General features: G+C 33.2%; 2 protein-coding genes across 2 annotated transcripts; both read left to right on the top strand.

Moving 5' to 3' along the window:
• The first annotated feature begins 3,137 nt into the window (after positions 1–3,137).
• LOC21397245 lies at positions 3,138–8,095 on the top strand. Its single transcript, XM_010101858.2, has 10 exons — positions 3,138–3,311; positions 4,078–4,428; positions 4,761–4,826; positions 5,013–5,152; positions 5,580–5,706; positions 6,288–6,439; positions 6,596–6,731; positions 7,016–7,100; positions 7,202–7,440; positions 7,573–8,095. Exons 1-10 carry the CDS (start codon positions 3,192–3,194, stop codon positions 7,687–7,689), a joined length of 1,533 nt encoding a protein of 510 aa, XP_010100160.1. The 5' UTR covers positions 3,138–3,191; the 3' UTR covers positions 7,690–8,095.
• Positions 8,096–16,343: 8,248 nt separating this feature from the next.
• Positions 16,344–22,842, top strand: LOC21397243 (4-hydroxybenzoate polyprenyltransferase, mitochondrial). The gene is made up of 10 exons (XM_024168032.1): positions 16,344–16,587; positions 17,176–17,266; positions 17,369–17,504; positions 19,590–19,711; positions 20,881–20,950; positions 21,060–21,209; positions 21,448–21,583; positions 21,669–21,765; positions 22,286–22,362; positions 22,568–22,842. The coding sequence occupies exons 1-9, from the start codon at positions 16,344–16,346 to the stop codon at positions 22,353–22,355; spliced, it is 1,116 nt and encodes a 371-aa protein (XP_024023800.1). The 3' UTR covers positions 22,356–22,362; positions 22,568–22,842.
• Positions 22,843–24,207: the final 1,365 nt, after the last annotated feature.

Here is a 24,207-nt window from a genome sequence, read left to right as displayed (position 1 = left end):
GTGAAATGCTGCCATGCCGGAGAAGTTCGCGGTCAGGAAGAGCAGTGAAATCAGGGAAATTTTTTCCTCAATGTCTATCCAGATGAACGGTCTTTTTTCTCTGCTGTGTTCTCTAGCTTCTTCGTTGTATACTGAAGCATTATCCACCGGAGCATTTTCTGGTTCAGTGGGGGTGGGGTTGGAAGGCATCATTTCTTCCTCAAAAAATGTCTCCTCATGAAGCTCAGGAAGTTTCTGGAAATTGATAGAACTTGATTGAACTTTGTAAATGAAAGAGCTAGAAAATGAATGAACACGAGAAAAAAGCTTAGAATCAAAATCAAAGAGAGAAGTTGAGAGATAGAATGAGAGTGAGATGAGAAGATGAGAGTGAATTGTTGTGTGGGATTTATGGTGGAATTAAGGGGTATTTATAGGGGATTTTTGGGTGAAAATTTGGTTTTTTTCCGTTGGGCCCTCACGGGCCCAACGTGCGGCACGTGACGGGCCTCCCGTTTGGCCCATCAGGGCCAAACTGGACGCACAGGCCAAACGGGAGGCCCGTCACGTGCCGAACGTTGGGCCTGCGAAGGGTCCACTGGACCAAATGAAATGGGCTTTTCGTGGGCCGTTTTCACAGGCTTGGGCCGGGCCGAATAAGGGCCGGGCCGCGGGCCTCCACGTGCTTAGGCCGCGGGCTGAGAAGTTGAAGCCCAGCCCTAGTCCATTACACGTGCCGTGCCGGCCCGGCCCGTAACAGTAACGAACTGGGCCGTGCCGAATCATGTACTATTACGGGCTGGGCCGGGCCGTCCATGGACGGCTCGGCCCATTTGACACCTATGCACCAAAGTCTCACTAGACAAGGCCCATTTATTTATTCAAAATTTTTTTTTTTTGAAATGGGACAAATGTTCCAAAAATTTATAATCCATTAATTATCTCACTAGACAAGGCCCATTTATTTATTCAAAAATTTTTTTTTTTGAAATGGGACAAATGTTCCAAAAATTTATAATCCATTAATTATATATATATATATTTTTACATTAAGGCAAGCTGTACCTAGTGGCTAGTACTACCACTCAATGGATTTTGGAAGCTTTTTGTTTGTTTTTTAGTTTTACTAGTTTTGTAACGTATTGTTGTGTTTAAAATATTAAGGGGTTGTTTTTTTACAATAAAATTTAAAAAAAATTTAAACTCAAGTTATAATTTTATTCAAATTTACGTTCTTTTAAGTTCTAATTTTATTCAATTTTACTCAACTTTATTCAAGTTACAACATGGTTGTTCTTTTGAAGTGTAACTTGAGTGTAGTTTTTGAACTTGAATAAAGTTGGAACTTAAAAGAACATGAACTTGAATAAAATTGAAATTCGAGTTGTCTTTTTTTGAGTTTTTTAGACAAAAGAACAACCCTAACTTCAACTCAAGTTATAACTCAAATTCAACTCAAAAACTACACTCAAGTTACACTCTAAAAGAACATGCCCTAAGAGTTTATTATTTATTTAAAAATAAAAAATTTATTTATATTTATTTAAAAAATATGTATAAAAATAATAATTGGCAAAAAAATTAAGTAAAGACACATTCAAAGAAAATTATTTTAACTAATTACAAATAAAATAATAACACATGCGAAAAATTATTCTCATAAGAATGAAGTGACAAATAACATATTTTTTTTAAATAACAAAATTAAAATATAAAAAAATTCATAGAAAATAAAAATAAAAAAGAAAAAGAAGAGAAAAAAGAGCTAAATGAAAAAATTGACACATGACAATCCCATAAAAAAAACTTTTGACTCTTTTAAACTTTTAATTTTAACAAATTAATCAACTAATTTTTATTTTTTTTTACACAACCAGGTTTCTATTGTATCATAACTAGGGAAATAGTTAGTTTTTTATAAAATGTTATTTCTTTACTTCTCTCTTATTTATTTTAAAACCCATATTAATTTGAAGCTTTTTTTACCATAAGAAATACCTTGTGTATGTAATGTGATTGTTAAATAAAAATTTAATTATTATAAATACATATGATTAAATTTTAAAAGTCTTATTATCCGTTTGAGTTTACACTTCTAATTTTGTTATAGTTAAAAATTCTCATAAAAATGTTACATCTAATTTTTTTTTTGTTATATTTAAAAACTTTAACATAAAGGTTCCGTTCATTTTACTAATTTAAGTTTTGTTACAGTAAAAAGATATTAGATTTGGTTGGATGATTCAAACCATGATTTGAATCATAGTTAATGATTCGTTATAGTATTTTCTCTCATAAAAAATACACATAAATTAAAAATAATTTTAATCACATGATTCTAATCCACGAATTGAATGTCTCATAACAAAACCAGTAATCCTTATTTTTATTTTAAGAATAAACCGTAAAGTAAAAGGAAAAAGAAGTGGGAGAAGAAGGTTTAGAAAGGGTCCTTTTGAAAAATAGGCTTAAAATGTGTAATGTGTTTAATGAGTAGGCTCCAAAATAGAAAGTTTCAATGAGTAGGCCTTTCATTAAATGAAAAAATATGTATTCCCTAAATGCCCTTCTCCTTTTCTCTCAAATTAAAAGAAAAAACGTTTGAAAAGGAGGAGGAGCTAAATCCCCTCCTTCGCTGGGCAGTCATGAGGAAACGTTGCCGGCCAAAGTTCACCGGCGGCGCCGCCTTTCACCGCCGGAGAATGCCCCTACCGACGTCGACAATCGCCGGCATCCATGGTGATTAACAGTCCGAGCATTATTCTCTCAAATCTTGTATTTTTTATGCTTAATTCATTGTTTGAATGCCAGGTAATCGTGGTTTGGTATTTTATTTGAAAAACCAACAAGAATCATGCTATTTCATGACCTCTTCAGAGTTGAGTAATCTGCAAAATTGAAGAAACTCACGTCTGTCATTTCTTTCCGTTCTGGCTGGTGGGAGCGGTAAGAAACCTGAGTCCGGTCAGAAAGTTCTTACTGGTGTGCCCTGTAAGAAAATTGCCAACCGGTCTTTCCAGTAAGAAAGATCTGATCGGGCATAATTTTTAAGGATATTTTGATCATTTACTCTTATCCCAAGAATAAAAAAATGAAAATGAAAATTCTATTTATAACGGGTCTACGAATTAAATGGGTGTACATTGGGGCCTATTGACTTAAAAAATCCGTTTAGAAAGGGAGCAGTGGGGAGGGGAAACCGTAGGCAAGATATGGCACTCAACCAGGTACCGACCACTCTGGAAGAAGAAGAAGAAGACGTAGAAGAGCAAGAAGGGCAATTTGAGTTTAAGGACGGCCCCTTTCATCACCCTTCTGCTCCTTCCGACGAGGTAACAAGCAAACAATCAACCGCCAACTCCTCTCTTTTCATTTCATTTCATGGGGTGTTTTTCTTTTTCTCTAATTTGTCCATGGTTTATTCTGTGTTATACAGCTAAGCTCTTTCTGGGTTTTTAGAATTTTGAATTTTTCACTTAGTTTCAGCATTTGGTCGAAAACCAAAAAGAAAACAAAAAAGAGAAAAACATGAGTTCCAATTAGCAATTACAACCCTGCATTTCCATACAAAACCTCAGTCTTTGTCTTACTTTGGGTAGTCTTTATGGGTTCTTAACGTTTTGAATTTTACTTATTTTCAGCATTTGGTCTAGTTGAAAAAGTGGAACCCAATATTGGAATAGTGAGAGAGAACACCAAAAGGGGAAAAAAAAAAAGAAAAAGAATGAGAAAATATTTACTGGTTTAGTCAGTGAGGTGAGGATAGTACGTATCCTCCTCATACACCTCGCCTAGAGGCAGGGAAAGGAAATGGTACGACTCGTTGTTGATACAAATACAACAAATTTTTAACTAGCTAATTTATTTTTTTAAACATTAAGAGCAAAAGAATTGTGTCAATTAAATATTTTCATCATTTGATTTTTCAGATTCGTGCATTCGTGTTTACTGGAGTAACAAAGAATACAAGGACTTACAATTTTGTGCATTCACCTGTATAAAATTTAAGAAAGGGGTGTGAAAAGTTATCTAAAAAGTGACACATGTCTTTATATGGTTGAATTGTTGATTCTTCTGTAACCTGTCATGTTCTTTCAGCTATTCGACATCTCAACGACCGTGGATCCTAGTTATGTCATCTCTCTGATCCGGAAACTGTTACCGACCAATTTGACTGGTGAGCAAGAGCTACAAACTAAAAACTCTGGAGAGAGTGTGGCTTCTATATCTAGAGACGGAGTAACGCATTTGTCGGAAAATGTATCGGAGAGCATGGACCTTGTCGAAGATTCTCATGAACTTGCTCATGGAGAAAGAGTGAATGATGAAACATATTGTGAGGGAGTTGAGCAACCTGGTCATGATATGTCGGTGAGAGAAGAAGCCTGGGAAGAGAATGGTTGCGTTTTGTGGGATCTGGCTGCTAGTAAAACTCATGCAGAGCTGATGGTATACAGATTTTTCTTTTTTAGTTTATTTATCTTATTTTAAAATGATAATAGTTTTGTTTTATGTTCTTACATATGGATTCTACGTTTTCCTTGTTGAAATGCGCTCCTCTCTTGTTGCCTTTTTCTTATAGAGTGCGAGAAAAAATCCATTAACATCAATCAAGCTACTATTTAGAAACAATATCTAACACAAGGGCTCTCTTAACTGAATGAAAATTTTCAGAGTATAATTGTAACTTGCTCAGATATGTAATGATGTCAAAATTCGTCAAACTTCTCCAATGTTATTTGTAGCATAAGGTGTACTGATTCAGATTTAACATTGTGCAGGTGGAAAACCTCCTGCTTGAAGTGCTTTCAGCAAATCTTATGCTTCAGCAATCTGTGCGGGCTACTGTAAGCAAATTTGCTTCTATTGCAAAGATCCTCTTGGATATTGAATCAAAATTTACACCCTATTTTTTGTTTATTTTCCCTTGTGTTATTTTCTATGTTGTTATTTAGAAAATGTGGATGCACCAGTAACTAAATGCAATTAATGATTTTGCGCCTCTAGCTATAATTTGTCTTTTGTTGCTCCAGGAGGTTAACATTGGAATTATTGGAAACCTGGCTTGCCATGAAGTTCCCATGAAACATATAGTCTCTACAAGCGGATTGATTGAACTGATTGTGAATCAATTATTCATAGATGATGCACAATGCCTTTGTGAAGTGTTCCGGTAAATTGATATCTAGCTGTCCTTTATAAATTGCTTCTTTTCTTCATTAATTTTGATGTTTTGACTTAAAGTGTACCATCTCAATATGTGACGAAATTATGTTGTAGTTAGACTGTTTGTGACTACAGTGTGAATATGTAACTTTTCAATTGTTCGTTTCTTTTTTCTCATTAAGTGTTCCTTTTTTTTTTTTTTTTTGTGCTTGATCATATCAGTCTTTCTTTGTAAATCTCATAACCAATAACTTGCAGAAATTCAGGACATACTTCATATTTGTTATTTTTACCGGAAGATTGTATGCTTAGAACCTAGGCTGATGCTATTTATATTGTTGGGCTTTATCATCTATGTATTTTATTGCTTAGAACATCGTATGCTTTGCTACTTACATGCTTTATACACCCGTTGCGTTTAAAACTCTCGACAGTGTGTTATGTTTGGGCGTTCGAAGTAGTGAGAGTATTGCGTGGGCTGCGGCGCTACAATCTGAGCGCATTCTGTGCCGTATTTTATGGATTGCTGAAAATACCCTAAATCGACAACTTATAGAAAAGGTATCAAATTCCATTTATGCAGTTTTTGCTTATGCGGATATAAAATTTTAATTTATGTGCTTACAATCGCTCATGTAAACGGTGAGATCCTTTTAGTTTGTTATGATGTTTCCACAGTTTTTCTACTCACTAATGTATAGCTGACGAAGTTTGTAGAACGCAAATCCATGTCCGCAGTTTGTCATAGGGCTGGTTGGTTAATTAGAATAGGATGAAAGAAGCGTCAAAGATGCTGGAATATCTTGGGTATTATGATAAGTTTGGTGCGGTATTTCTCTCCTTTTCTTTTTTAAGAAATTTGAAGTTTGTGCTTAACATCTTGGGGCTTGTTAAACATTTGTTCAAATGCTAACTTGTGTTTGAGGTTGGATTGTGGAATGGATATGCCATCGCTGCTGATGGCTAAATTGCTATGGATTGTTTGGTAATTAGTATACAGTCAACATCACTACTTTCTCAGCAAGTCAACTCTACTCTAATACAGACACATCAGATTTTTTATTATACGAAATGGAATGTGTAAATGCTAATTAGTTGTTCATTTTACTAATGCCTAATGAAGCTTTCTGTTTTGGGAACAGAGCATCGAACTATTATTGGCCATCAGTGAAAGTTCGCAGGAAGTTGTGCATATTCTGATTCCACTTTTAATGAAGATGGGTTTACCAAGTCTTTTGACCAGTCTCTTGGCTTGTGAGATCAGTGTTCTGACGAACGAAAGGGTAACTGAAAGGTGTGCTTGAAAAGCTATAAATAGGAATTTGAGTTTGGTGTGTTTGGTTTCTCTTTTCTGCGCAGAGTAGAGATGCTAAAGTCTTTGCTACTCTATTTTATCTTTTGTATATTCAGTAACCTGTTGTTTTCCTTGTTTATTATTACTTTTATGCAGGCTGTCAATTCTTGACGTACTTCTCCGTGCAATTGAAGCAATTTCTATTATAGATGGTCCTTCTCAGGAGATCTCTTCAAACAAAGAGCTTTTTTATCTGGTTTGTGCGCTAGTCAAATTCCCGGACAAAGCTGAGGTACACTCTAGATCACTGATCACTAGAAAATGTGGTTACACACTTACACTTTCCGGTACTTTTGCTCAGCTCTTGTTCATGAAATTGTTAGTGGTGGTGCTCTTTCATGTTGTTGTTATAGAAAGTTAATATTCTTCTTTGATTCTCAACAGTCTAAAGTAGTTACTGGATACAAAGTTTTTGAAATTAGTTGTCCTGTCCTTAATTTCCTCTAGTCTGCTACTAATCTATTTATGATGTGCTATTTTGATCAATCACACTTACGGTATTGTTTTTGCTTGCAGATTGCGAACTCTTGTGTCACTGCTGCAGTTTTAATTGCGAATATTATGTCTGATGTAGCTGATTTAGATTCAGAGATGTCGAATGGTAGGTTAGTTTTGTTTTCTTCTGCTTACTTTAGATTGGGTCATTTATCAATCTCTTATTACCAAAGAACTAACAAGTGACATTTTGGGCGGCGCATCCAGATTTGACTTTCTTACAGGGTCTGCTTGATATTTTTCCTTTTGCTTCGGACGATTTAGAAGCACGAGGTGCAGTTTGGAACATCATCGCAAGGTTACTGTTTCAAGTTCGCGAAAATGAGATGAGTCCAACAAGTCTGCATCAATATGTTTCTGTCCTAGCAAGCAAATCTGAGCTGATTGAAGATGATCTTCTTGACCATCAATTAGACGGCTTAAAATCAAAGGCTAGAACAACAGCTGTATCCTTGAGTTCGTTAAATATGCAATACCATTGCTATGATGTTGTTCATAGTAAGCTTACGAAAAAGTGGTTGGCAGGGTTTTAATTTTCATTGCATTAAATAGCTTTTGTGCCCTTAACTATGAAACAGCTTAGAAGGATAATCACTATCATAAATCAGTGGACTTCCTCAAATGATGGCGCCGAGGAGGAAAATGCTGCAAATGTTGCTAGATTGTTGGATTGCTGTCAGAAGCATGCTGTATGAGTAAGCGATACCGCGTACTTTTAAATCAACGACATGTGCGGACTGAATTTTGTTTGAACTGTCAATTCATAACCCACTACTAATCTCTAAGGATGTTAAGAAACCCTAACAAAATTAACCGAGGAATGAGATCGGAACAAGAGAAAAATATTAGCTCTGTTGGGATAGCACTCAGAAGTTGCCGGAGCTAAACAGATACTTGGTAGGACCAGAATGGCTTAGAAATTCTCAGTATGATGCCCTTTTGGCTGCATGTACAATAGACCTAGTCATGTTTTGCTGTGAAATAGAGGGACCAAAATCGCTACTCTCGTAGTTTGGCTAGTTTTGGGCTACTCGAGCTTCCTACAACTGTTCAAAGTGCAGCTCGGCTGTTTGATGAATCAAGACCAGGATTGGATATTTATAATTTTGTTTTTTTAAAGAAAAAAAAACTAAAGATGGAATCTTCAAGGATGTAATCAAACACGTGGTTAAATTGTTTGGACAAATACAATATTTGAGGCCTTGTATGGCCATTTGAATCCCCTCTTAAAACTGATCAGTTTGAGCTTTTTGTTTCTCACAGCTAAGTGTTGTAAATGGTTTCAATGCAACTCAGCCAAAATAATAATAATATTAAAATAAAATATAAAAAATATAAAAAATAAATAAAGGTTTCAATGCAACTATGTTAAATACCAGAGGCTGAATTGCCAGATCAAATAGAACCAACTTTTGGGAATTTATGCAAAAATATTTTATAAAACATAACAATAACATATTCTGATGAGACCCCACACAATCAACTCATTTCTTGGTATGACATTGACGTTTGATTTATGGATTTAGAACCATGATTCAGAATTATTCTCGTTTTATGTGTGTTTTTTGTGAGAAAAAAATACTATAGAGAACCATGAATCATGATTCAAAATCAAAGACAAATACAAGAAACAAACGTAGAATAAAAGATCAAGAAACGTTGAAGAAGAAAAACAAGTTAAAACTCTCAAAATATATATACATATATATATATATATTTTAGTCATTAATTGAAGAAATTTTTTTTCCTTCTGCTATTAACTTGTTGAAAGTAAAATAAAACCTTTGCGAAGAAAACTATAAAACTAAAAGCCAGACTAATGACGGTTTAATAATAGGAGTGAACAAAAAACTTCACAACCCACAAACCAATTAGCCCACTCAATCCAATTCTTTATAATCCGAACCCGACAAATCTGATCAAGATATCAACCAAATATATAGCCTGATTATTAATTGAGTGGATTTAGGTTGAGTTTTTCTATTATATGGGACGGTTAGCTGAATTTCACATATATATTTTTTTACATAAATTTCACATATATGTCCTAAAAATCTGATTGATTATTTCTTTTTTTTTTATTATTTTTTATTTTCTGATTGTGATAGACATCTATAATCTTACGAATTTGGCATAACTTTTTAAGCAAAATGTACTTTTTTGAATTTTGATTATCACAATAAGATTAATGATAATTAATTGAAGGCTTATCCTTTTAATCAAATGTATAACAATTTTTTGAATTTCAATTATTATCAATCTGATTACTGATATGAATACTTTACTAATTGCATGCACTTTACAAAAAGGGGGGGAAAAATAAAGAAAGAGTTGCTATAGATAAATTTAAAATTCTACTTTCATATCTTCATATCTTTACATTGCATATACATTTATTTCTGTCATTTCTTGTAGGTGAGAATCAACGTAAAAAGAAAGTAGTAACTTCCGTTACCGTAATATTTCAAGCAAAAAACTTCCGTTATCGTTAATAAGTAATTTACATAGGCACGCGTTGTTGTTGTTGTTTTTTTTTTTTTTTTTTTTTTTTTTTTTTTTTTTTTTTTTCTTTTATAAGGTGTATAGGCATGCATGATGTATTTTTTTAAACAAATTTGAATCGGTATGAATAATACTAAAGCACACAGACACCACCATAATAAAATTGATATTGATAATGAAAAAAGGAGTTACCTTTATTTGATATATTGATAATGCGAGAGGTTAGGAAAAAGTTTCTTTAAAAAAAAAAAAAGATCATAAAATTGCTCTAAAAGAAAATCATCAATACTAGAAAACAAATTAAGACGGTCGTTAAATAAAGAGAACCTAGACCTACTAACATGTATGAAACATTCAAGAACCGGCAAAAAAGAAAATAACAGAAAAAACCTACTCTAAAGGTGACAGAATTAGTCAATTGAGCATTGACAAATTAAAAGAAGAAGAAAGACATAACGATTTGTTTGTTGTATTCGTACCTGATTCTGAATCATAATTCATGATTATTTACAATATTTTTCTCTCAAAAAATACACGTAAAACGAGAATAATTCTGAATACATGAACTAAACGTCCATTAAGAAAAGGAACGAGATTACGGGTGGTTCAAGCAGTAGTTTTGGCATTCAATGGCAAAGTCGGTCCACCCTCGGGGACTGCATTTCTCTCGGACGTCGAGAATGATGGTGCAACAGGACGAGCTGATTGGAGTTTTATTATTATGGTAGTCAAACATTTGGCTGGCGCACGGCCGTAGGCGGTTAAGGTCGGGACAGTTCTGCTGATTACAGCAATTTGAGGGTGGGACTGGTGGCGGTGTTTGTTTGCTCTGAGGTGGTGGCGGCGGCGGCGGCGGAGATTTGCCTTTATCCGTACCATTAGAGGGTGGACTTGTGCCAATATCACCATCATTGGAGGGTGGTGTTGGGGGCGGAGTTTTCCGATACGTAATAATGCAATTCTCCTCAGCTTTGTTTAACCAGAAAGGTTGTAATCCGCGAGGACAATTGTCGGCAACATCGAGAATTGTGGAGCAACAAGAGTAGGTAATAGGACCCTTCAAACCGATATTCAAGCCAGATATCTCAACAAGACATGGTGTAAGATGAATGAACAAATTAAAACAACTCTCTTGAGAATGAACGTTATACACTAGTGAAGCACTCGAGAAAATCACCAACAAAATCGGAACCCTCTTCATTTTATAACTCTCAACAAAATAAATAATATATTATTGACGTTCTTTATATGCATTATATATATATATATATATATAGTGTTAAAGTACTTAACTAGTGCTAGAGACGATAAGATAACATTTGAATTTAGGATAAGATAACTATTGATGTAGCATTTAAATTTACGATAAGATTATCAGCAGAAATCTCTCCAACCACAAGCAAGTTTAAATTTTATAATTTATATTTTAAATCTTGTATTCTGAATCTACTAGAATTTGCTAGATATTGTAGTTGTTATTTATCCTTATCTTTTTGTTACTTTGTTCCACACGTAGACATATATTGTGGAACTAAGTGATGTACTCATACTGTATATAGTCTCATCATTACGATCAATACAAAGGAAGCCAAAATTCATTCATTCACTCAAAACCTCTTTAAGATAACCACTGATATAGCATTTGAATTTACGGTAAGATAACCACTGATGTAGCATATAATAATATATATTGATGTAGCATTTGAATTTACGGCCCCGTTCATTTAGTTGTTATTTATCCTTATCTTTTTGTTACTTTGTTCCACACGTAGACATATATTGTGGAACTAAGTGATGTACTCATACTGTATATATTCTCATCATTACGATCAATACAAAGGAAGCCAAAATTCATTCATTCACTCAAAACCTCTTTAAGATAACCACTGATGTAGCATTTGAATTTACGGTAAGATAACCACTGATGTAGTATATAATAATATATACTGATGTAGCATTTGAATTTACGGCCCCGTTCATTTTACTGATTCGAGTTTAGAATTTGAGTTTTGTTACAGTAAAAAGCTCTCACAAACAATCACATCTAACTTTTTTGCTACAGTAAAAAGCTCTCATATAAAATCACATCTCAACTCAAATTAAAAATTCAAATCAGCGAACTAAACGGGACTTTTTTTCTTTTTTAGAGTTTAGTAAAAAGTTAAATGTAAATCTTAATATGTCAGGCACAAGATAATATTCTCAGTTCTAGATTTTAAATATTTCTTTTTTCGAAATACAGATAAGAGTAAATACGTAAGATTGAAGATGTTTATCCGAATATTCAGTAAAAATAAAAAATAAAAATATCTGAGAATATCTTTCTCGTCGTCAATGTTTCTTAAACTTGTGCAAATTCTTTGTTTAAACTAACTCTCATTAATTTGATGACAATTTTTTTAAAAAAATTTAGAAATTAAACTACTATAAAAATAAAAATATTTACACCTCATCATTCATCTTGTGATTATCCACCATCTTTTCTAATCTATTCTTTTTTTTTTTTAAAGATGATAGTAAGAATTCAATTGACACTTCATTGTGTTAGCAGAACTGAGATACAAATTGTATTATTTTTCATCATCGGGACGCAAAAGAGCATTGGACGATTGACGGGTGATTAAACTAATTAATTTTTGTTTGAAATGAAAAAAAAAAAAAAAAGGTTTCGCAATCAGATTATTGTTCCATCATCTATAATCTTAAGAATTTGGCATAGCTTTTTAAGCAAAATGTACTTTTTTGAATTTTGCTTATCACAATCAGATTAATGATAATTGAAGGCTTATCTTTTTAATCAAATATATAACAGTTTTTTGAATTTCAAAATCACCAATCTGATTAACGATTTGCATGCACTTTACAAAAAGGAAAAAAAAAAAAGAAAAGAAAAGAGAAAGTTTAAGTAAGAGTTGCTATATAGGTAAATTTTAAATTCTTCTTTCATGCCTTCATATCTTGACGTTGTATATATATTTATTTCCGCCATCTCTTGTATATATTGATTAAATCTTTTTTAGAATAAAATAAAAAATTAAATCAAACTTTTCGTGCATTTCTTCCCCTTTCGCATCTTTGAAATGATATAAGTATGGATTTTAGGCTTTGTTCGGAGTTTTTTGAGTTGAGATACAATATTTTCTGAGAGTTTTTAACTGTAGCAGAAAAAGTTAGATGTAATATTTTTTTAAAAATTTTAACTGTAGAAACATTAAACTGATAACTTAAATCGGTAAAATAAACGTAACCTTAATTCCAATAGATTGGGATTTATTTCATATCAAATAAATCTAACCTGCAAGCAAATCCTTTGCTACAATGTTTATCCCTCTCTCTGAGCATTTACACATCTTTCCCAATTTCTGTCTAAAGTGATGGATGGATTCAAATTATAACAATGGAATGGTGATCACCGCAGAATTGATCTGAACCCTCTTGATCGATACCTACAACTATTTCCTTAAAATTCCAACCTAATTTGACTATCAGGCGATGACGACTTTGCCGCCGGTCATGGCTTTGCGAGATGAATGGGCGAATTGGGGTTGGCAAAGTGAATCTATTCACTTATTTTTGTTTTTGTATATATATATATATATAAGTATATATATTCTTTTTGCTAAGCAGTGAAGACTTGGTAAACATCGAAATTTTTGAGTTTATGAAATTGCTTTTTTATTATTTCATTATCAGATAAATGAGTGTATTTACTGCTACTGTCTTGTTCGTTTTGGCATTTTTTTTTATCTTTATTTGTAAGAAACGAGAGACTTCATTAAACGAAAAACAATTGCAACAGAAGTTTCAGGTGGAAGAGGATTCTATCAAAGAAAATAGAAAAAATATATATATATATATTACAATTGGCTATTTGTTTTGGCTATTGAAGTTGGGAATTTACAAGTTGCAATGCAACTTGCAATTGTAGTTGTGAATGAGGCATTTAGGCGATTGTATGAAGTGTATCAAAATTAGCTCATGGGTTAGACATGTTTGAATCTTGAATAGTTTGAATTGAACTAGGGGTGATTAACAAATTTTGGGTTATTCAACAAATAAAGGAGTTGGGTTCTTTCGTTTTTTTTTTTTTTTTTTTTTTTTTTTTTTTTTTTTTTTTAACAACTCAGAAGTTGAAATTTACTTTGTCTTATCTACTTTTTGCAGAGATTTATTGTGTGTGTGTGTGTTTTTTTTGTTGGTTATTGTTATTGTTTTTATTATATAGTGTTTGTTTCACAACTCAAGTTAAGAATTCGAGTTGTGTTTGTGAGAGAAAAACACTGTAATAAAAAAGTAGAATTTAAATTTTTGTGAGAGAAAATACTGTAGTAATAGAACTTGAGTTGTGAAGTCTCGTTCATTTCACCGATTCGAGTTTAGAATTTGAATTTTGCTACAGTAAAAAACTCTCAGAAATAGTCACATCTAACTCAACTTGAATTAAAAACTCGAATCAGCGAATTAAACAGGCCATACTTTATTATTTTTTTACTGTTCTACATTTGTAGCTTATTTTTGAATTGTGAAATTTTGTGTTAATTGTGGTCTTTACTGTTATTTCCTTTTTAATTCTTGCATTATCATATTCAAAAAGTTTTGTATAGGAGTTATTTGTGAAATCTGGCCATGCATTCCAAAAGGCCCTTAGCTGTTCGTTCCTGCTTCTCATTCCCAACATATCACACTCTAAGGCCTCGTTCGCTTCGCGGATTTGAGTTTTCAATTCGAGTTGAGATGTGACATTTTATGAGAGCTTTTAACTGTAGTAAAAAAAGTTAGATGTGACATTTTTTTGAGAGTTTTTAACTGTAAAAATCTAAAATTGAAAACTCAAATCAGTGAAATGAACGAGGCCTCAGACTCTTTCTCTCTATCTCCACACATCGTTTTCGTCACTCTCGCTTGTTTCCAAGAGCATTGCACACTAAGGGCTCCTTCTCTTCTTATCTCTTTCTCATCGATTTTACTTTTGTCATATGCGTTCCCAAGGTTATGGCTCGATTTTTGCATTTTTTTCTTCTGTTTTAGATCAATTTTTTGTTGTGTTTGTCATATGCGTTCCCAAGGTTATGGCTCAAAGCAGAATTTTTCTTTTTCTTTTTCCTTTTTTATTTTTATTGTTGTTTTTAGACCGATGATTGATGTATGTCTTTGTTAGTTTCAAATGGCCTCTATTTCATTCATTATTATCACTTTTAATTTGTTCAGTTGCATTTTTAAATTATGGTGACTTGAGTGTAAATCTTAAATTGAATTTAAGTTATAATTTGAGTTAAAGTTGTAACTTGAATTTGTATTTTGTTGTGTACATTTGAGTTATGGTTTGAGATGAGAATCTTTTTAAGTTTGTGTTTGTATATCAAAACTTGAATTTATATTTATATAGTATTTTAATAAAAACTCAATGATGATAGAAAATTTTAATAGGGTATATGGGTGAATTTTTATTCATCTTTTCGTTGTGAACGTATAAAAAAGAATTATCTCAATCTGAATTAAAATGAAAAAGTTATAGCATTTTTAATAATAAAAAAATATTGTTTATTAATTTGAGTTTGAGTTTAAAAACTTGAATTGAAAATGAAACTTGAACTCAGATTTCAACATTAAACTCAAGTTAAAACTCAAATTCAAACTCAAATTTTACAAAAGAACATGAATCTGAATAAAGTTATAACTTGAGTTTAAACTTTTTTGAATTTAGGTGCAAACGAATAAGCCCATATTATCTTGAGATTTTATTTTGTTTATCTCATATTATTATTGTTTCCATGGGCTATTTCCTGGATTGTCCACTTTTGGCATATGTTATAGAAAAAGAGGAAAGAAAGAGAAGTAAAATACCTAGGTAGAGGAAATAAAATGGTGGAATGTAGATTTTATCTCATGTTGTTTGGTAGAAGAAAAAAAAGTGAAAAGAAAATGTTAAATTTATTGTATTTTACAATAGTACCCATATACTAATAAAAAATGATGAATGATTAAAGTTAAAATAATTATTTTATATCTCATTTATTTATCAAAATTTTTCATCATTTTTTCTTTTTAAAGTTAGAAAGATTTAAAATTAGTGAACCCATCAATTTCTACTTTCCTACCTCATTTCCTATCTACTAAACAACACAAGATTCTATTTTTTTCTTTAAAATCCTTCATCTAATTTCTTTTCTTTTTCCTATCCTTTTTCCGTTCTACAAAACACACTGTAAGAATTGGAGTAAGAATCCCATTAATTTCTTCCAAGGATGGCTTCCATTCTAGTTGGGATGTGAAATATATATACATTGTTCGCTTTACAGATTTAAGTTTTTAATTTAAACTGATATGTGATATTTTTTGAGAACTTTTAATTGTAACAAAAAAAGTTAAATGTTACATTTTCTAAAAGCTTTTAACTGTAAAAATCTAAAATTAAAAATTTAAATCGATGGAATGAATGAGTCCATAATTGAGTCAGGAGGGTTTGAATTGTTGCAGAAACCAAACAGTTTTCCTTTTTACCCTTCATTTTTTTCTTGCATATTTATTTTAAGAATAATTTTAATTTGGTATTCTATATTAATGGGTAATTGCATTTTTGTCTTATATACTTTGATAATTTAAAAAATTGATTTTTTATAGCCTGAGGTCTTTTTTTGAACGTGGAATATCGATTTTACCCTTTTTTAATAATTTCTGATTTCTGATTTGATTGACCTCCTTATGTTCTGTAGGAATCGCCACTTCCGGGGAGCAGCTGAATGAGTTCGGAATGCCTTGCTTCTGAAAACTCGTATAAAATACCAAAGTTTTAAATGTTCGCCAGATTCCTATGCAGACCCATTAAAAACATGCATTCCAATTCAAAATGACGTTGTTTTTGCTCTCTCGTGCCTTCCGAACCCGTAGGTTTTTGAATCCCTCTTCCTCCTCAATCTCTTCTTCCTTTCATTACGCTCCAAACCCTAACCCTAGCCCTCTCCACATTTCTCCTCCTATTCCGGTTTTCCTATGGCCTAAGCAATTCTACTACGGTCGCCGGAAATTGATCGTCGAATTTGGCGCCGTTTCCGTCCGCCACATTTCGACATCGTCGTCGTCTTCTATATGGGGTACGGCTTCTTTTGCATCCTGTATTTTTGCTTTTGACTTTTTTTTTTTTTTGGTAGAGAACATGGAGATGTATTCCGAATGGCTGATTATTATTATTATTATTATTATTATTATTATTATTATTTGGTTTACGTCAATCGATTCCGTTAATCTCATTTTCTAAATTTTGAGGGGAAAATAAATTTTTTTTTTTGAAACATATAGCAACTTCAATCGTTAGCAAGGGTTAGATTTCAGACGGAGTAATTAATATCTTTAAGCACTTGTGCAACTTCTCATTATTTTTCGTTTTCGCCCTTGAAAAATTACTTTTGAGCTTGTAATTTAGTTACTGAATTATTCATTTAGTCTTCGATAAACATTTTAGTTAACTGCCACACTTTTGGAAATTTTAGGGGATAAATTGCTAAGAGAAAAAGTTAAAAGGATGAAAGTTTAGGGCTTACTGCTCACAAGTGTTAAAAGCCCTTTGAAGTTTGAATTACGACCCTTGGATCAGGCATTGCAAAACTCTGTTCGTGTAGGTGACAAAGCAGTAGGGAGAAGACATAAATGATAAAAAATCAATAACTATGGAATTTTGCCAGAGAAATGTAGAAGTATTTACTTCACTGCTACTTATACGCCAACTGGGTGTTGCATTAGAACTGTTAGGATTGAAGCATTCTTTTTTCTTGAGTCTGTACTCTGTAGTAGGCATTTGTCGACTGTCAAGGATGTTACTTGCACTGTTATGTGTTACTTTGTTAAATATATATACATATATTATTGATTCTCTAGGTCAATCACTCTGGCGGCAACCCCGGGACACCTTCCTGATTTTAAGATGTTGACCTTGTTTGGGTGTGGGGCTCTGCTTTTACGTGGTGCTGGCTGTACTATCAATGATCTTCTTGATCGGGATATTGATACAATGGTAAGTTACTAAGTTCTACTTTGTCCGATCCTATATTCACCCGTTAACTTCGAAGCATGTGTTAGAGTTGGTTTATATATTTTGGGTTAATTCCATAAATGGTCCCTGAGGTTTACACTGAATCCCACTTTAGTCTATGACTTTTTAAACGTCACGCAAATGGTTCCTGAGGTTTTATTTTGTTTTAATTTCGGTCCTTCCATTAACTAGGCGTTAAAATTTAATGAAATCTGTGTAAATTAGAGTCCAAAATTAGAAATAACTAAAATTTTTAGGTCTATATATGTGAAAATTAAGTTTTGTTTTTTCGTATTGCTCTAAACTTTATATTTTTCTAATTTTAGTCCATAATTTCTACAAATTCCGTCATATATTTAACACCAAGCTAACAGAAGGACCGAAATTGAAATATAATAAAATCTCAGGAACCAATTGTGCGACGTTTGAAAAGTGAGGGACTAAAATGAGATTGAAGCTAAACTTCAGGGACAATTTGTGAGATTAGCCCATATTTTTTTTTTTTGTTCTTGGGTCATTTTAGGATAACACTTCCTGCAAAATGCATTTCAATTTTATGGATGTCTTTATGTCAAGATCTTTATATGTCAAAAAAGTATGATACTTCAGTTTGACAGCTAATGGAGTAATGATATCCATATACTGGTAGACGTTTCTGGGAGTAGTCATATATTGATATACAAAAATTGCATCTCAATTAGATCGCCTATTGTTGTTATGATGTGAACATATTGTGATTCTCAAACTTAATTAATCTGCATAGGTGCTTGTTCATGTATTTCTGCATCTGCACACGAGCACAATTTTGAAATTGTATTTAGTAGTATGTACTGTATCTTACACTAAACCCAGGGTCTTGAAATGCTCTCTCTCTCTGTCTGTTTTATTTATATGTATTGTTTTTATTTATTTATTTATTTATTGCGTTCCTTCTCTTATCTTACAACTTTTGATGTGCATTTTCTGTAGAAAATGGTTTTTCAGAAACATAAGGACAAATTAAGCACTGGATCCATATGGAAATATATTGTAATTATCAAAGGCACTTTCATAACTCATTGTTTGAAGTATTTGGGGAATGATTGAATTTAAGTCATCTAAAATTTTTTAATATTTCAAAAGAGAGAAATGACTTTACTGCTTTCTCTGTTTCTGTTTTTATTTGTTACTTTCTTTTCCTGTTCAAAATTGCAGCCCTCTCTTCGTATTTTACCAAATTAAAATCCAGGACCTATCGTTGAGTGTAATTGAAATGTTACCTCTTTTGGAAACGTGGCAATAGATCAAACTGATGTAGGTTGCGTAGACCATGGGTTGTAAGGTTTGTAAACTAATGTAGAAACCTTCCTTTTGTAGTAGATAAAAGAGTTTTGTGAGTGTAACTATTAGGATTACAAGGATTAACAAGAAAAGTGGGTTACATAGGAGCTTCTTATATTTAAGTGGCATTTTTTGGGAGCACCTGATTTGGGATTATAATTGTGTGTTGTATTCTAGTTCCGGGCACTTTTTTTTTTCCATCTTCTTTTCTTTCTTTTGTGTGTATATATGTGCAAGAAAGGGGGGAAAAGGGAGGTTATTCATAGTAAACAGTGGAATGCCAATTCTGCAAGGTGGAAGGAAAGGAAGACCATGCTTTCTTACTTGCATTATTGTCAAAATACTCAAAAAACCCTGATAAACATTCTTTCATTGATGATGAAAGTTAGTTGGAGGCACATTTAATGATAGTTGGATGCCCATTTAATGACTGATAACATCCTTCCAGTTCAAAATAATAAAAAGGAAATTCTTTAAAAGGCTTTATCTCTAGATGGAAGCCCAAAAAGAAGGTAATTTCTACGCTTATTTTTTAAAATTACCCAATATTATTATTATTTTTTTGGTGTGATTGATCATGAAGTGAATATTGACAAAAAGTTTAGGGGGTTTTAAATTGTTATTTAGTTTGTCATAGCCGTATTCTACTCCTGTTGGCCTTAATTTCTGGTTCATACTTTCAATTATTTCTTTTTTTTTTTTTTTTCTTTTGGAACTTTTGCATGGTAATATGGACTTTCAATGCAGGTGGAACGTACAAAGTTGAGGCCAGTTGCAAGTGGTCTCCTCACACCTTTTCAGGGGCTTTGTTTTCTTGGGTTTCAATTGACTTTGGGTCTTTGTTTTCTTCTTCAATTGAATAATTATAGGTTAATGTTCTTTTTATCTGCCCTCGTTGTGGTGCTTTTTGGAGTTGGTTAATTCTACTTAATACTGATTCATTTAAGTAGATTCATTTGATTCTAGCCACACATTCCACATCATGTACCAAAAGTTAATTTGTGTGTTGGCATGTATAGTTTGTGGATCTGCTGGAGATGTTTGTACGTTGATTGTTTAGCATGAAACTGTGGAGAAGTCAAAAAAGATTTCTGCAACATAGACTATGAGAGAGATAGTGTTCACTGTTTCTCCTGGGTGATGCAAATATGTTCATGGATGTTGAAATGTCAACAACCGTAATCTTGCCCCTGTGAGAACCTGGAAAAGCGATAGATACATGTTAATTGGCCCAAGCTTGTGTTTGCAGGCTATAACAAGATAGAGCATTCTTCACACTTGCACAAAATTACCTGTTCTACTTATTGAGTAGTTATATGACCGTCGCCATATAGGTGGAATTGAGTTCCAAATTAGTCAAGCATATAACCCTTGGCCATAAAGTAGTGCATAAAAATTCATCACGTGAGGTTTGCACGTATGCATCAAGGCAAAGAAATAAACGGCTAATTATTCCATCTTTCTGTAAAGCTCTTGGTGTTCTAACGATGTGTTGTGTGTGTGTGTTTTAAATAATGAGAAGTTGAAAGGATTGAGAAAGTATTTTCATTGGACGCTTTCACATGAAACGGGGATCCTTAGATATGGCAATATTATGGAAAGAGATAATTAGGTTACCAGGTTCCTTTTTTACATGTCTAACTCTTAGTTCACAGAAAGTAGGTAGAAGAATTTGAAAAAGTGAGAACACTTAACTCTTGGTACCCAGTGAATGATCCTATCTAAATTGTAAACCCATTAAAGGAATCAAAACCGGCTGCCAGTATCCCGTCCCTGATTGCCGATTGCCAATTCTTGAGCTCTGGCCTAAACAACCCCACTGATAGGACTTGTTCACCCCCAACCTTGTGTCCGCGGAGCTGCCCTCTGTATTTTACTTAATTGGCCATCTTACATAGTAACCCTGCATTACATTAGCTTCAACCTGTTCTCTTTTACTTCTCATTTAGTTTATAGATCTGTCTAAGCTGGGTTGGCTGCTAGCACATGCAGCATGCAGAATGTGTCTAAACTTATTCTGGTTCTCTATTTCCAACAGCCGTATTTTGGGGGCTTCATCTTTGTTGCTAGTCTTCTCCTATCCCCTCATGAAGAGGTTGACATTTTGGGTAAAGATATCTTGTTGTTTTGACACTCTCTGGAGTTTATTCTGTCCTTTGATCAATCTACAGTGTCATGAAATTTTACTGATTGATTCATTTTGTCTATGCATTGTAGCCTCAAGCATTTCTAGGTTTGACCTTTAATTGGGGAGCTCTGTTAGGATGGGCTGCAGTTAAAGGAAATATTGATCCAGCTGTAGTGCTCCCGTTGTATGTCTCTGGAGTTTTTTGGACTCTAGTGTATGACACGATATATGCACACCAGGTATGAGATAAATGCTGAAGAATCATCTTTTTTTGTTTTTGTTTTTGTTGGAATTAAGTCCTTTATTCAAGAGTAAGATATTTGAGAGAGAGAGAGAGAGAGAGGTTGAGCGGGTTTCCATCTTCTCTTCAATTGCTTGATATTCTTAGTTGAGTTCCAGTGGGAACTATTGCCTTAGATTAGAAATCTTCAACATGAATATTTTGGTGAAATTAGCGTGTTTTAACCATCCATTCAGGATAAAGAAGATGATCTGAAAGTTGGTGTTAAATCTACAGCTTTGAGATTTGGGGATTCAACCAAGAAGTGGATTACGGGGTTTGGACTTGCGTGCATTGGTAGTCTTGCCCTTAGTGGATTTAATGCCGAAATTGGTAACTTTTCTTCTTACATGTTAATTATATACTTTATCATGTTTTTCTGTACCTGTGAAAAAAATGCTCTGTTCCCTTTGAGCAGGATGGCCATATTATGCATCTTTGGCAGCTGCATCTGGACAATTAGCGTGGCAGATATGGACAGTTGACCTTTCATCACGAGCCGATTGCAATAGAAAGTACGTATTACTTTCACTTGATGTTAATTTTCAGTAAGATAGTTATTAATTGCTTTTAATGTATTCTGTAATAAGTAATTTGGCTCATAAATATTCAGTAGCTTTAAGGGTTCATTGGTCAATCCACTTCTATGCTAAAATCAGGGCAAAACTATTTTCCTAAGTTTTCTGTTCAGGAATCTTCTTAGAAGTTTCTGCTCATAGCGTCGCTAAGAAATCTACCAATAGGTCAGGCCTAAATTGAGGTTAGACTATTTTTAATGAATTGCCACTTAGTATTGAAATCCTCCTCTGTCGTCTTTCCTTTCCCTAGTTCTTTTTTTTTTTTTTTTTTTTTTTTTTTTAGTTTCCTTCTCCCCTCCCTTCTGTTTTTTTCTCTTCCTCTCTCCTCTCTTTCTATTTCCCTCACTGGTCCTGCATAAAAAGATTTGTATTGTGCTCTAAATGTTTTGTTAAATGTATTCTATTCTAGCTTTGAACATCATTAAAATGCTTAACTGATGTTTCATCGTTTTTCCAGATTTGTGTCCAACAAGTGGTTTGGAGCTATTATTTTCAGTGGAATCTTATTTGGACGACTATCGTCTTAAAAGTATGGTTAGTTCTTCAACTCTTGATTAGCTCACTGCCAATTTCCTTGTCTCTAATGTGGTTTTCCTAGGTATGTTCCATCTGAGCCTGGACTGTACTACTTCAAAAGAATATCTGATGAGAATATTAACTATTATAATGTGCTTCAGAAGGAAGAAATAATAACTGTAATGAGAATAATCATGTAATTTCCCACTCCTTAAATTTGCAGGCAAAGAAAATGTCCAGAATCCCTTTAGTAGAGGGTCAAATATACATAATGCAGCAATTGCAAACTGGAATAGAAAGGATACGTCCCTCTGGAATTTTTGGCCAAGCAGTTAAAAGATTAGCTGGATTCAGTTTTTTTTTTTTTTTTTTTGGATTTTTTGTGGGAGATTTTCTTCGCATGTAAACTAGCGATGTATTGGTTTTTTCATGGGCCTAAGTGGGTAAAATTGTAGAATATAGTATTTATACGTTTCTTATATGTTTTCAAATTTGATGGAATGGGCATTTAACAATTTATTGCCTAATAAAATGCATATCTAGAGTTACGGCTATCTTCTTTTGTTAGTATTAGGATTGTGTTCTGATAATTGCTGAACGTTCTCACAGTTTTGGCGAATGTGACGACAAGAATGTCGCCCTAATTTTTCCATGGTTTTTTCTTTTGGCTAAGAAGCCCGTAGGTTGTACTATCTTTTCTTTTTATTCATACTAACTAACAGGGGGTCAAATCCCACGTTGTTGGCGAGAAAACCTCGTCTCTCCAATTTATCTTATTTTTCAGTCTTGTTTTTCAACAAGCGGAATAACCCAATTTTTATCTCGGCAATGAATCCCCTATTGAGATCTTTAGTACGGAAATCATTTTCCATTCTTTTTGTCCTTGGCCGCATTAGCAAAACATTCTTATTTGACCTTGGATCCAGACCTTCGAACCCTGGAACGATGGGAGCTATCGACTAACTTCACTCCATCTTCCCACCTATTCTGTCGATCAAGTGGTTATAATGAACCAATCCTGGAATAAATTAGATGCATAAAGTGGTATCGAAGAAGAAATTCCATCAGCTGACAACCCATCCTTTCTATCTCGATCTCTGAGCCCGAGGCCAACCAGACGAGAGGGACCGATAAAGTAGCAGCATTGCAAGAAAAGTAGCGGTTAAAGGGAGAGCCCTTCCCTCCTCTCGCGCTTAAAGCTCAGCTCTAGCTTTGTTTCTCACATTCTACTAATTTTTTCAGCGCAAATGACCGTTATCTTTTCCACATTTTTTAAAATTTAATCTTTTTTTTTTGTGTGTGTGTGGAGAAGTGACCGTTTTTCAGTAGCAGTTAATCAATTTTGGTCACTCCAATAAATTGGTTAATCAGTGATAAACTATCTAGTGATGAATTAAAGTCCATAAAAATCAATACATATTCAATAAAAAACAGAACCAAAAAAGAAAGAAACAAAATGGTTGGCACATGCATTTCATGTTTGTATCTTTGAGTTTATGAGGATTTTACAATACTAGGGACCAATAATTAGGTAATTATTTTTATTGTGACTTAAAAGAAAAACGATTTTAAGGAGCTGAAAGGCAGGGCTTTATAATTTATCGACCAGTGTGCAAGTGTGATCTTACTATATTGTAAATAATCGGCCATTTTTAATTAGGTTATTTCATTGTTAATAATAGGCAATCACGTACTTCTTAAGTAAACAGTTGTTTTATTTTTTTATTTTTTATTTTATTTTATTTTTTTCCGAATTTAGGTGAAAGTCCTTAAGCAAACATGCACCAAACTTGCTATATCTTTATTCAAACATATCATACATACACACAAAAAAGGGGGAAAAAGAACAACATTTTTTTTTCG

The sequence above is a fragment of the Morus notabilis genome, unplaced genomic scaffold (genome assembly GCF_000414095.1).
Source record: "Morus notabilis unplaced genomic scaffold, ASM41409v2 Scaffold1460, whole genome shotgun sequence".
NCBI classification, from domain to species: Eukaryota; Viridiplantae; Streptophyta; class Magnoliopsida; order Rosales; family Moraceae; genus Morus; species Morus notabilis.
This window is presented reverse-complemented; position numbering and strand designations above follow the sequence as displayed.

What these genes read in the sequence shown, in the direction of transcription:
- LOC21397245 (XM_010101858.2), top strand. Translation starts at nt 3,192, where the DNA reads ATGGCACTCAACCAGGTACCGACCACTCTGGAAGAAGAAGAAGAAGAC. An exon ending in AACGAAAGGGTAACTGAAAG is followed by an intron (nt 6,440 to 6,595) that starts GTGTGCTTGAAA and finishes ACTTTTATGCAG; the next exon opens with GCTGTCAATTCTTGACGTAC. An exon ending in AATTCCCGGACAAAGCTGAG is followed by an intron (nt 6,732 to 7,015) that starts GTACACTCTAGA and finishes TTTTGCTTGCAG; the next exon opens with ATTGCGAACTCTTGTGTCAC.
- LOC21397243 (XM_024168032.1), top strand. Translation starts at nt 16,344, where the DNA reads ATGACGTTGTTTTTGCTCTCTCGTGCCTTCCGAACCCGTAGGTTTTTG. An exon ending in ACACGATATATGCACACCAG is followed by an intron (nt 21,210 to 21,447) that starts GTATGAGATAAA and finishes CCATCCATTCAG; the next exon opens with GATAAAGAAGATGATCTGAA. An exon ending in CGAGCCGATTGCAATAGAAA is followed by an intron (nt 21,766 to 22,285) that starts GTACGTATTACT and finishes TCGTTTTTCCAG; the next exon opens with ATTTGTGTCCAACAAGTGGT.